At 42.0% G+C, this 13,245-nt stretch overlaps 2 protein-coding genes across 2 annotated transcripts in view; one reads left to right on the plus strand and one right to left on the minus strand.

Annotated features, from left to right (window-relative positions):
* Positions 1-9,776, plus strand: part of cdh27 (cadherin 27) — an 11,326-nt gene extending 1,550 nt beyond the window's left edge. The window contains exons 3-17 of the mRNA XM_050038159.1: positions 1,337-1,486; positions 1,903-2,044; positions 2,136-2,299; positions 3,900-4,031; positions 5,490-5,672; positions 5,994-6,307; positions 6,388-6,530; positions 7,827-8,051; positions 8,141-8,362; positions 8,471-8,592; positions 8,690-8,794; positions 9,028-9,114; positions 9,198-9,245; positions 9,330-9,416; positions 9,555-9,776. Of these exons, the coding sequence (XP_049894116.1) occupies positions 1,337-1,486; positions 1,903-2,044; positions 2,136-2,299; positions 3,900-4,031; positions 5,490-5,672; positions 5,994-6,307; positions 6,388-6,530; positions 7,827-8,051; positions 8,141-8,362; positions 8,471-8,592; positions 8,690-8,794; positions 9,028-9,114; positions 9,198-9,245; positions 9,330-9,416; positions 9,555-9,761 (2,331 nt within the window). The 3' untranslated portion in view covers positions 9,762-9,776. The remainder of the gene's footprint in view (positions 1-1,336; positions 1,487-1,902; positions 2,045-2,135; positions 2,300-3,899; positions 4,032-5,489; positions 5,673-5,993; positions 6,308-6,387; positions 6,531-7,826; positions 8,052-8,140; positions 8,363-8,470; positions 8,593-8,689; positions 8,795-9,027; positions 9,115-9,197; positions 9,246-9,329; positions 9,417-9,554) is intronic.
* Positions 9,777-9,875: 99 nt separating this feature from the next.
* LOC126386058 (protein LSM14 homolog B-like) lies at positions 9,876-13,239 on the minus strand. Its single transcript, XM_050038158.1, has 8 exons — positions 12,390-13,239; positions 12,066-12,229; positions 11,816-11,945; positions 11,506-11,694; positions 11,333-11,410; positions 10,824-10,964; positions 10,587-10,713; positions 9,876-10,493 (listed from the first exon to the last, which is right to left on the minus strand). The coding sequence occupies exons 1-8, from the start codon at positions 12,514-12,516 to the stop codon at positions 10,337-10,339; spliced, it is 1,113 nt and encodes a 370-aa protein (XP_049894115.1). The 5' UTR covers positions 12,517-13,239; the 3' UTR covers positions 9,876-10,336.
* Positions 13,240-13,245: the final 6 nt, after the last annotated feature.

The following is a 13,245-nucleotide window of genomic DNA, read 5'->3' on the forward strand; positions in this document are numbered from 1 at the left end:
TTTGATAAAGTGTCAACTGGACAATATGGAGATATTTGCATCTTGAAAGCTGGACTACAAATGTGGATAGACAGGGAGAAACACATGCAAGCCTAAGACGTGGTAAGATACGATATTCCTCACTATATGAAGTGACTGATAACAAGATCTGTATAATGGATTGTAAAGAAATTCGTCAGAATTTTATTTTGTAGACAATTGATCTGTATTTATAGCGTGATGGGATGACAGCACAATGATGTGTGTGGTATCACTGGAAAGCTCTGCTCCTGCACTTTCATGTGATATGCGTGGCATTTGAGCCTGCATTCGCGAGTAATCCATCCAACATTAATGTGTGTGCAAAGCTGTATGAAAGCTCTGTTATACATGATTTTAGTGTAATTTTATAATTTTTTTCGCTGTGAAAACATTGGACTACCGACAAGTGCTTGGCCTTGTCGGAAAGCTTCAATTCCGCTGTTTCACGTGATATGCGTGGCTTCTCGCTATGACGCACGGTCGCGGAGAAAGTCAATAGAGAAGAACAGGTGTGAATTTGGACGCACTATGCGTCGTTTGGGCCCATAGGGTTAATTTCCTTTCTAATGATATAGTCTGTTTTTGTTTTTTTTCATTTTACTTTCAGCAACATTGTGAGAGTAAACTACGTTCATATATTGGCCAAACCCAACATACAAGACCATTACTGCACACTGATGAATATATTTTTCTCCATATTTAAGTCAGTCAATACATCCATGAGAGAGGCAACCTCCCTGCCCTTCCATGCGCCTACACAGAAAGCCTAAGGCAGGGAGAGCAGCAGCAAAGACCCCCCCGGGAACAGAACAGAGCCAGCATCAATGAAAAACAAAAATGACATTGATAAGTCAAACACAGCATGAAAAGGAGGAGCTGGGGTGGAGGCTGGTTACAAAGCGACTTGAAGAGGAAGGAGCAACAGTAGGCAGGCCAGAGCAGTTTAAAAGGGCGTCCTGAATGAGATTTGCCAATTGGTTGCATAAAAAGGAATCATGTGATCTATCAGCTGACTTCCTTCCATCAATCAGCTGCTCCGTCAGTTGATTGGCTGTTTGAGATCAGCTGATGTAGCTGGGATATTAGCTGAGCTTGACCTCGTGTCCTGCCTGAGCTAACGCTATGTTAAATTTAGCTGTCTTTATCTGTCTGTAATGAGCTGTATCTTGACACCTGTAATCATTTTCTTCAGTCTTTATCGCTTCTATCTAAATCATCAACATCATCATGTTCTCATCATAAACATTTAAAAATGACAAATACAAAGTCTCAGACTCCCAAATCCAACTGTAACAGGTTTGGTGCTGTGTTGTAGATTAAGATTGAGCGAGACTATCGAGTATACTTTGATCTCTATGGGGAAGGAGTGGATGAGGAGCCAAAGGGAGTTCTGTCCATCCATAAAGAGTCTGGCACCGTGTCTGTCCACAAGGCTCTGGACTACGAGGAGAAGACAGTACTAAAGGTTAGACTCAAACCCATATTACACACCAACATCTGATAATAACTAGTTAACCACATTCTTATTCATACTGCTTTAAAGTTGGGGTTGCACAATCTGTCATGTGGTTTTTGGTACTGGAATTAATAAACAAATTGGAAAGTGTTAATTGCTCTATATCACTGGTCCAAATGATCGATAACTTGCAATTCAGGGTAATAAACTATTCTGATTATGTTTAATGATTGTAGCTGTTTCACAATAAAAGTTACTAATCTGACCAAAAGCAAGGCATCATGCAAAGGCACATCAGTGGATGATTTTTACTAGCAATATACTCAGAAGTGTTGAAGTTAACGTCTTAGAGTAAATTGTGTTTTACTCCATCTCATGTAACAATTCAATCGCATTTTTTCTTTACACTGTGTATCAACCTGTAGCTGAGGTTTGAGGCCAGAAAGACAGATTTGTCGATTGACACCAAATTAGGAGTTGAGTTGTACATACTGGACATCAATGACAACCCACCACGGTTTCAGACGGATCTGTATGAAATCACTGTTGGCGAAGAAACCACACAAGGTAAAGAGTAAAGAGTTTGCTTCTAATGAATTTTCCTCCTCACAATGTCTGTTAAGTACACACCTTTCTTCGTGCTGTCATTTCCCAACAGGCTCACATCTGCTGACTGTGTTAGCCTATGATAGAGACCAGAGCGGGACACCAAACTCAACATTTCACTATGAAATGAAGTCTGTGTCTCCAAACCCTCCAGATACTGAGTTCTTCATTGACAAGTCTGGAACGATCTCATTTAAAGGATGTTTGGACTATGAGGCATGTGTACAGTAGGTCTATGTTCTCCACTGTAGATTGAGTTATAACATGTCTTGTTCTGCAAGGTGTTCACTTGATTAGAGAATGTAAAACATGACATGAGGTATTTATTGCATGTGTGTGCAGCATGCTTGTTTTGAGCACTATCTGATTACAGGCTAAGTATGTTTAAAAAAAGAGAAAAACACTTCCGTATCTGAACTAAACTGAGCTGCAGGGTGAGTTAACCTCTGTTTTAAAGAGTAGTTTACTTTATTTTAATTTAATTCTTGTGACTGGATGATATTAATATATTGACTCATCATCATCTCTTGTGATTCACTCGAAGTGTGTGGTGCTGTATTTCTCTGCAGAGAGAGCCTGCGTTATTCTTTTACTGTCTATTTTTCTTCTTATTTTCTGTGTTTACTCCCCTACAGTTGTCATGAATGCTGCAATTAGTTGTAGATACCAAAACCGTTTTTTGTACCAGGCTGCAAACATGTTTATTTCTGCTGTAAAGTTGGGCATTTTAACATGGGGTTCTATGGGGATTGACTCTGTTTTGGAGCCAGCCTCAAGTGGCCATTCCAAGAACTGCATTTTTTTTTTTTTGCCATTTCATTGACTTCATTTGTCAGCCTTGGAGCTTGCCACTTGGTTCACAAGCAGTAACCGACAATCCTGCATTGTATACCTTTAATGGAATTATCCATATAAAAAAGGGTATATCTGCAATAAAACAACTTTCACTAACAAAGACCACACCAATGAAGTTATAGATTGTAATTAGTTTATTACGTATAATGAGTGATGGAGATGAGGGTTGAGAGATGTGGGATGAAGGGATGATGGTTGAAGGGATGGAGCAGTCGAAGGGATGGAGCGGTGAGGGACGAAGGGATGGAGGAGTGAGGGTCGAAGGGATGGAGCGGTGAGGGTTGAAGGGCTGGTGTGGTGAGGGACGAAGGAATGGAGGAGTGAGGGTCGAAGGGATGGAGCAGTGAGGGTCGAAGGGATGGAGGGATGAGGGTCGAAGGGATGGTGAGGGTCGAAGGGATGGAGGGATGAGGGTCGAAGGGATGGAGGGGTGAGGGGATGTAGAGACAGAGAAGGGAGGTGGGAGGAATGATGGGAGAAATTAGGGTTGCAGCTGAGTGGAGGGTAGGATCGATGGGGGTTCAGTGTTGGCTGAAGGGAGGAGAGTGCGACGGAACCAGGGAAGTTGAGATTGAGTGGGGAGTCATCTCTTTGCTCGCTCTACTGAGGATAGAGCCCCCTGGTGATTCCTGTATTCTGTGGAGAGAGAGAGAAAAGGGAAAGATAACAGCAAAAAAAACAAGAAGAAAAGGGGCTTGGGGGGGAGGGATGTGAGAACGGAGTCAAAGGGGAGGGAAACGGATAAGGTGTGCTTAAATACTTTTGGTGCCGAAATGAATGTGGCTGAGGCGTGGTCTTTGTTCCTGAACTTAGTAATAAAACTTCATTTAGAACAAAAGCAATTGCAGAAAATCAAACTACTTTTTGAGGATGCAGGCCACATCATCATTATAGAAGGAAAAAACATCCAGTTCTGTATTCTTTTAATGGCATTTAATCATTGTCATCTGCTTTATTGAAGGTGGCTGAAATGTTCACAGTGGTAGTGGAGGCCAAAGACCATGGTGAAGTCGTCAGTCTGTCCAGTTCAACCACTGTTGTCATTCACATCCAGGACGGCAACAACCACATCCCAACCATCAGCGGACACACAGTAAGCAGTCGGTTAATGTCTTGACAACAGTGGAATGATTTCTGCACACAGTTCTTCTTCCTTTTACTCTCACATGCAGAAATCACACCTTTAATTTATGATGCTGATGTACTGTAAATGTTAGATGTGACATATTGCTGTTGCTATTTGAAAATACGACAGGAATAATGTTTCAGTCAAAACATTAATCTTACATCTATCAGCTCTACATTGATGGGCACAAAGGGACAAAGTGTTTTATCCTATTTTTAGTTACTGTAAGAAAAGAAAAGAACACTGTAGGAAGTTAATTAACTGTCACATTATACTTTTCTATATACGCATATGTGTCTTTTATAACTGTCTGTGGCAACTTATGAAAAATTAAACATCAGTGTAGTTAGGACAAAACCAAAACCAAACAAACAAATAACAGAGAAACTGATAAACAGACATTAAGTAGTTTCACTTTATGATATAACTGTTTGCAACAAGTGGATGCAATATACTTTAAAATGCTTTTGTAAGTAATTTCATTGTATATAGGTATTTAACAACCAAATAAATGATCCCAAAAACATTATTTTTAAGGTCCAGTGTGCAGGATTTAGTAGCATCTAGCAGTGAGGTTGCAAAGTTGAAATTACTCCTGTGTGCCAACCGTGAAGGAGAACTACAGTGGCCAATGTGAAAATGCAAAAACGCAAACGACTCTATCCACAGCCAGTGTTTGGTTTGTTCGTTCTGGGCTACTGTTGAAACACAATGGCGGACTCTGTGAAAGAGGACCCTCTCTGTATGTAGATATAAACGGCTCATTCTAAGGTAATGAAAACACTATGATTCTTATTTTCAGGTGATTGTACACTAATGAAAACATAGCTATGAATATCATACACCTACATATACATTTCTAATAATAGATGCCCCTAAATCCTACACACTGGACCTTCATGAAAAGAAAACTGCAGGTTATTTACAAGGAAAAAACAGTTTTTTTTTCAGCTCTAACCCTAACCCTTTTATAAAGCCATGAGTGAATAAACAACAGTATAATCAACTCTTGTCAAATAATAGTAGGTAAAGGTTGTACTCTTGTTAACTCAGGTTTATCCTGACAACAAATAGTATCCATATTTTGGCAGTGACAGAAACCCATCTTGATCATGCATTTTCATATGATGCAGTTAATATGCAGGGATAAAATGTGCCTGTCAGTGTCAAGGCCTTGTGGTTACAGGTTCACCTACCATATGTCAAACCATGACTAGTTGGATGCTGCTACAGTCCGCCATGTGCAGACAGCTTGCATCTGAGTGAAGTGTGTGACATGATTGACTACGTTTGTGACAGTTTAAATGAAATTTATCGAATGTGTGAACTGAACATAAACTGGATGTCACAGGACTGTCCCCTAAGGAGAAAAGTTCTAAATGCAACTAATGCATGTCACCTCTGCACCTTGGATTCATACAACAGGGCTCTGGCAAAGTAAAAGAAGGTGAGACTGGGACCTCTCCTTTGCGGCTGCATGTGACAGACAATGACACCTCAAACAGCTCGGCATGGAGAGCCAAATACACCATTCAGGGTGACGAGGGAGAGCACTTTCAAATAGAAACAGACCCAGGCACCAATGATGGAATCCTGACAGTCATCAGAGTGAGTTGTTCAGCTGCATGCTTTACATTACACCACATGTAATTACACACGCAGTGGCAGATCTTCCTATAGGCCACATAGGCAGCTGCCTACGGCGCCAACCCCCGCAAACCCCCGCCCTCCACCCCCACATAAAAAAAAAAAAAAACAGGCGTAAGGAAAAAAAATTATCCAATGCAGTTTACCTTCATGTGTTTATCAGAGAACAAACACAAGAGATTTTGGGGGTTGGCGGTGCTAGATCAGGGGCATTGATGTTTGTGAATAATTATATACAGTATATTACATACATAATTTAACATAACTATTGTATAACTTCAGCCTTTAGACTACGAGGAGGGGGCCCAGAAGGAGCTGACCATCTCAGTGGAAAATGAAGCACCATTTTTCTCCTGTAAAGTGAAGGAGAGGACGTCCTCAGGCCTCTGGACAGTTGACGCCAGCACAGGTGATGATCCTGATGCACCTCAGCCTCACTCTGTAAAAGTCACCATCGAAGTCGAGGATGTCAACGACCCCCCAGAGTTCAGTGTGACTGTCAAAGAGGCCAAGCTGGAGGAAAATGCACCTATTGGAACCTGGGTAGAGAAAGTGACTGCTGTCGATCCTGACTCCAGTCACGCAAGAGATTTTGTGTAAGTGGGACATTTATTTCAACATGTTTGAGCTCGTATCTGGAGCCTCCTACGCTAAAGCAAACGGTGTTTGTCCACAGGTACAAGGTGGGAAATGATCCTGCAGGCTGGGTGACGGTTGATCCTCACACAGGAGACATCACAACAGTCAAGTCACCAGACAGAGAATCTCCTCATGTTGTAAACGGTGTCTACACTATCATACTGCATGCAGTGGACGATGGTAAAACTCGACTTTACAAACCAACTAATTTATAATATTATGAGCAAAGAAATGTTTCATTCAAATATCCACTGCTTTGTGACACTATTTCGTAGCCATACTAGTGTCCATCTGCCACTGACAATCTTTATAACTTTTGTGATCCCCTGACTTTTCCTTTGGTGCCACCAGCAGGTCAAAGTGTTCAGTTATTCTGTGAAGTATCCCAAAATCTACTGAAAGGATTGGCATAGACCAGGGGTAGGCAACATGCGGCTCTGGAGACGCATGCAGCTCTTCAGCCTCTCTCCAGTGGCTCTGTGTGGCTTTTACAAAAATTATATGGAAATGAATACATTTATTTAAAAAAAAAAAAGAAAAAAGTTTTAACATGCCGTCAACTTAAGTCAATCAATCAATCAATTTTATTTATAAAGCTCAATATCACAAATCACAATTTGCCTCACAGGGCTTTACAGCATACGACATCCCTCTGTCCTTTGGACCCTCACAGCGGATAAGGAAAAACTCCCCCAAAAAAACCCTTTAACGGGCTTAAGTGTGCGTCATACGTCTATGACCTGGCCCCTTCTCCTAAATTTTGGTGAACCTAAATAGCGGTGGGTAGTTAGCGGTAGAATCTCCCTTGCTTGGCTGGTTATTGATTGCAAATCCAAAAAAATAAAAAGTCTCAGAGGAAAACAGAGAACATTATAGCGAATGGACAGATTTCTTTGCTTTCACTGCCAACGCTGAACTGTTTAAGTACAAAATAGTCATACATAGCCCATAAATAGACAATTAAAACAAAAAATCATGACAAAAATGCCTCTTTTGATAGCAATGGTAGCTGACCCCTGGCATAGACATTTAAGCTTCAGAGATGATAAACCCTAATTACTATGTCATCACTTCTTGTAGCGCTACCATGAGGTTCACATTTGTGGTTTTGAGTGAAATGTCTCAACAACTGTTTGAGGGATTACCGTTTAATTTTCTACACACATTCAAGACCCCTCCCTGGGATAACTTGTAATAACTTTAATGATCCTTTTCATCTAGAGCCACCAACAGGTCAACATTTCTTTTTTGTCCAATATGTTTGTTTTCTGACCAAACACCAGCAAAACTGATTACCTTCCCAGCAGCCATAGATGTACTAGACGTGTCTATGGCTAATTAGCCAATGTTAGCATGCTAATCTGAATGTTAAAATGGTATGAACATTATATCACTCACTAATATGTCAGCATTGTCATTGCAAGGTACTGTTTAGCTGAAAGTAGACTCTTAGTTTTGTTTTTCTATGTTGGACAGATGAGCCACCTTTGACAGGCACAGCCACACTGAACATCCGTGTGACTGACCAGAATGACAACGTTCCTCGGCCAACAGTGGATTATGTGGATGTGTGTCTGTCTGAGGGCCCCAGCATCACCAACATCACAGCCTTTGACCTGGATGATAATCCTTTTGGAGGGCCTTTCACATTTGAACTGCTTGGGGATATTGGAGGAAAATGGAAACTGAGTCCCTCATATGGTAGAAACAGCTATGATATATAGTGAAGTATTAGGAGAAAAAACATTTTAAAAATTACAATCAACTAATGTTGTGATCATTTTTCACAGGATACACGGCTGGCCTGGTGAAGGAGCCTGATGTGTACGCTGGCCCTCACACAATTGATCTGAAGATCTCTGACATGCAGGGAGAGTTTGGCATTTACAGCCTCAATGTGACTGTGTGCGACTGCTCTGTGACACCCGACTGCCGAAGCCTCAGAGGCACTGCCACAACTGCTGCCTCTGGTGCGATAGGCGTAGCGTTTGCATCACTGTTTTTACTCCTGTGTAAGAAACTGAATCACACCCTTTAGTTTGGAGCAGAGTATACCATGATGTGTGTTGTTAATATTCTGATAAGTCACTGCAAGTTGAATTTTGTTGTCTCACTGACAGTTCTGCTGCTGATGGCAATCGTCCTTACCTGCAAAAAAGAATTCACCACATTGCAGACCATTGATTCCTCTGGAGAAACCCTCCTCACATCAAACATTGAGAAACCAGGAACAGACTGCGAGGTCACTGCTTGGAAACATTTGCAAACAAACCAGTGACACATTTCCTGATTTCTCTTCCTGCAAATATCAGTAAACATTTTTTTTAATCTCTTTCCAGCTTCCCGACAGCATCCTCGCAGCGTTCACTGATAAGACACACCATGACCCATCTAAGTGTCAAAGTCTCCACGATGGAATGAAACACAGCAAAGTTTCAACAAAGGTGGGTGCAGTAAGTTACATGGACAAACTACTTCAACTGGTTAAACTGCAAAACATAAAGTAGGTATGTGTTCAGATTTTATGAGAAGCACAAAGCTGATCTTTTATAGCTTTCCTCTCACGCATGCTTTGAAGACGACACAGAGTGTAAAAATTAAAGACTGTTATTTTGAGTGTGTGAACCCACTGTACTTCAGTGTAGCTGCTTATCACTCCTGTCATTCTCTTCAACAGGAGACAGAGCAAAACTTTATCTACAAACACTTTGGAGATTACAGAACAGAAAATGTGTCCTACCTTATCAATGAGAACTGGAACCAGGTAATGTGCGCTCATTTGATGGGGATTTTAGTTACAACTGTGCATTCATATATTAATTTTGTTTCAATCTTCCCTCCAATCAGACGACTTGGAATTCTTTTATAGCCAATGGCTACCATCACAACCACCAGGTAGACAGTTGTTTGGTTTGTGCTTATTGTTACTTTGAGGCAGCAGCTGAAGAAACTTGATCTTTATATGAACTTTTTGTACAGATGGACATGAGCAAAATGAACGCCCTCTACAGAAGGAACTCAAGCTATGGGACAGATGCAGCTGTTCTCCAAGCCCTGCTTCATCGGGTTGGTAGTGCACTTACTATGGAGTATCATAGTATCTACCCTGCAGCATAGGACACTGTGAAAGCATGCATGTGCCTGCTGCAGTAAAATAAACACTGTACTTGGACATTTCTTTGGTTTTCCCCACTACTCCTGCAGAGGCTCTCCTGTCTGCAGGACAAAGAGGGAGATCTGATGGACTATCCGCCTCACGTCTACGCAGATGAGGGGGACTCGGACAACCATTCGGTGCTGGAGAACATTATCATTCCTGAAGACGACTCATTTTACAGAGCGCTGGAAGACTTGGGCCCCAGGTTCAAGGAACTGGCCTCCATTTGCAGGCAACCAAATAAGCAAACCTAAACACATGTTTTACTGTAACTGACTGGCAGTGAAACAGTGCATTTTTTAAACCATATGTAGCTCAGGTTCTAAGGTTAATGCATGCCAATGATAACTTACGTCTCCAGAGATGAAAGCCATTCTGTTAATCATATGTTATTTAATAGCAACTGTTACAAAGTCCCCCACAGTTTTCGCTTTCCAAATAGGGAAAAAAGTAAAGTACAGCTGTCCTCCAAAAGCAATTTGGAGTTACATTTGGACAGTCGAGTAGAATATTATAATACATTAAGCCACAAAAAAATAAATTATGTGCCTGCTGGCCTGGTCAAAGACAAATTCCACTTTGCATTTATACCAAACTAACTGCCAATGAATACATTTGCCTCTAGCATACAGCTGCTTGATTAAAACAAATTGCTCTCCCATTTCATATAATAAAGCCTCAAAGTACAAAATTCCCTGAATGCCAATTTGGGATAAAGAAAGGAAAATCTTCAAATGGGGAAAAAAGGGAGGTACTTTTTTTAAATAAGTAGAAAACTACAATATTTACAGAAAAATATCAACAAAAAGACAAAGAAAAAGAACAGCCTTCACACCCTCCCACTGTCAACTTTTGGGAGGGGTCGCTGCTCAGTGGTGCCCTGCCCTCTGCGCCCTCGGCCCCTGAATCCTCGGCCTCTCAGGAATCGGCCGGGCACGCCAAAGGTTTCCATGTTCAGCTTTTTCTCCTCCGCCCAGGTGGTTCTTCTGAAGATGCAAAAAGAAAAGTTAAATATATTGTTGAGCTTGACAAACCACTCAGGTCTCACAAAAGACAAACATCAAAAGTTACATAATCACCTGGGCTTAAGGTCTGATGAGATGTTGTCAAAGAAGCATTTGGCTTTGTCGTAGTACTTGTCTCCAACAGTGTCCTCCTCCTGCATACCCTGGCTCTCCTGGGCCTCCCCAGAATTCACCTTTTCAACTGCAGTAAGTCACAAAAACAAAGTGTATTTATATATACACACGTGTTAAAATGTTTTATATGATGTGCACTGAAACCAAATTGACTGATGCCCTTTGAAACAAACATACCCACAACTTCTTTTGTGAGATCATCTTTAAACTGTGCATTTGCAGTTTCAAAATCAAAATCTGACTCAAACTGCAGGGTTGTTGCCTTGGAGTTTTTTACCAGAAGCTGGCCTCTGCTTCGGTTCCTGGACCTACGATTGCCTGCATGTGAGCACCAGAATGAGTTAAGACAAATTACACAATCACCACCGTGAAACTGGTTTAGTAACTACTTGAAACAGGTCCATCTAGTCTAAGAGATTTACATTTCCCACAGACAGAGGAGCCATATTTCTTTACTTTGACAAATCTGCGCCAGCCCTCCACAGCTCTTTGACAGCAGAAACAGACAAAACAAATATTGCTGTTCTGTCAGTTAGACATAGCTTGGAGACGGAGCTGGAACTGGCCCAGCATGCCCCCCCCTTTTGAATGTCAAAAAAGCTGGGGGGTGACTGGTGTCCTAGGTGGCTGCCTATTCCGTCTATAGGAAGATTTGCCACTTCTTTAAGTATTTCTAATTCTGGCACCTTGTTTTTGCCTTTGTTTCTGGTTCTCGCTGCCTTGGCCTTGAACCTTGGCTGCACTTGGCTGAGATGGTGTCCGACCTAAACAAAAATAAATTAAATGTAGATGGATTAAAAATAGAAGCAATGCAAGAAACAGATGAGTGATTTCTCTTGGGTTACAATGAGCCACTGACTTTGCTTACTGCTGGGTACATTCTCCTTCTGAGCCTGGCCAGAGCGCTGGGCTGGACGAGCAGGCTGTCTGCTCTGCGGCTGGGTTGAAGTCTTCCCCTTTCTCTGGGCAGCAGCAGCCAACGGCACCGTCTGCACAGCCTGCTCGACCATGGGAGCTCTTCTAGCGGGGATGCCGTGAAGACCTGGTACTGAGGGAGCAGGCGCAAACATGGTGGGGCATGTGAGAAACTGCCACTGGCATTCCACAGTGCTGGAAAATGAATGACATTTCTGAGACATCTGATGCGTCCAAGAGATCGTTAACTGTACCGAGGCCCAGTGCTGCATTGTACTGCTGGTTGAGTAGCGAGGTAGCAGCCAGCTGGTTGTAGGTGGGCATCATGTCTCTGTATGAACTCCAGCGTGGGTGATACGCTGCAGAGGAGCTGCCAATGGATGACTGAAATCACAAAAATTAAAACAAAGGAACTTTGTTCTATCAGTTGTGAGTTTTGATTAATGCCAAGTACGCTTACAAAATGGAAATTACTTCAAAAGGCCATAACTCTGAGCCACACACCTGTACAATAGCAGGGTCCCGAGGCGGTCCATGATGTGGTTTTGGTGGCTCAGACACAGTGATATCTTTGATGTCACTTCCTCTGAAGATTATATATTCATAAATTTCATCTTTGGGTGGCACTGGTCTGTCTGTGTGCCGGTCCTCTGTCCCATAGGATTTAACTGTTGGGAAATAGGTGATGTTTACCTCCAGCATACTGTTTACATTAAGGAACACACTGCAACGTTACTCAATATTAAGGAGTGACTTTGCACTCTGTTCCTTGTAGCCTAATTGTAAAAGAGGAAAACACACGTGTCATCTACAGGCCTCTCAACCTACCTTTGGCTAACGCAACCGTTGACCTATCTGTGTCGACAGACGACAGTATTCCCTCATACCGGATCTGCGCCTTGGATATTAGGCTTATCTTACTGCCAATATACGGGGTTCCTCCTCCGGCGCTCATGTTCGCTGTGAAAATATGTTTTTAAAATTGAAACGCAGCGACTAAGTGACAGAGCATTAACCCACGGCACACATCAGACATGCACTCATCAGGTCTGTGCACAATTAGCGGCCACCTGTGCGATTTATAAGATTGCCAGTGACGCGCCTCCTTGCTGCTGGCTCACCTGCGCGTAAAACAGGGTTGGTTTGTTTTGAGTGTCGGCGCACACCGCGAGAAACACAAGCAGGGTGATATCAGCTAAATTGGGCCACTTTTTGGTTAATCACTTGGGAAACTAAGAAAAAACAATGTATGACATTTGATTGTGTTCCTATGATTAATAATGACTGTTTTTAATATTTTTGTGTTGAATTTATGTAATAAAATATAATTGTTAAGATCCTACAGCTGTTGAAACATCAGCTGTCCCCCATTTTTGAGATGGGCAGTGTTCAGGTAAAATGGGCCACCTGATCAGCTAAAATGGGCCACTCAAACTGCAAAGTGAAACAGTCATTTTTCATAATATAATCAAATTATCCTGTATTCGTTTAAGGCTCCCCTCATCCTCTCCTCTACCCGCTGGTCGTACTTGCCACTTCCCTTATAGACATCCTTTCTTTTTCCTCTCTCTTCCTTTCTCCTCCTCTCCTTTCCTCTCTCTTCCTTTCTCCTCCTCTCCTTTCCTCTCTCTTCCTTTCTCCTCATTTCCTTTCCTCTCTCTTCCTTTCTCCTCATTTCCTTTCC

Source organism: Epinephelus moara, chromosome 24 (assembly GCF_006386435.1).
Source record: "Epinephelus moara isolate mb chromosome 24, YSFRI_EMoa_1.0, whole genome shotgun sequence".
NCBI classification, from domain to species: Eukaryota; Metazoa; Chordata; class Actinopteri; order Perciformes; family Serranidae; genus Epinephelus; species Epinephelus moara.

What these genes read in the sequence shown, in the direction of transcription:
- LOC126386058 (XM_050038158.1), bottom strand. Translation starts at nt 12,516, where the DNA reads ATGAGCGCCGGAGGAGGAACCCCGTATATTGGCAGTAAGATAAGCCTA. An exon ending in GAAACAAAGGCAAAAACAAG is followed by an intron (nt 10,965 to 11,332) that starts GTGCCAGAATTA and finishes GCTCACATGCAG; the next exon opens with GCAATCGTAGGTCCAGGAAC. An exon ending in TCTCACAAAAGAAGTTGTGG is followed by an intron (nt 10,714 to 10,823) that starts GTATGTTTGTTT and finishes GACTTACTGCAG; the next exon opens with TTGAAAAGGTGAATTCTGGG.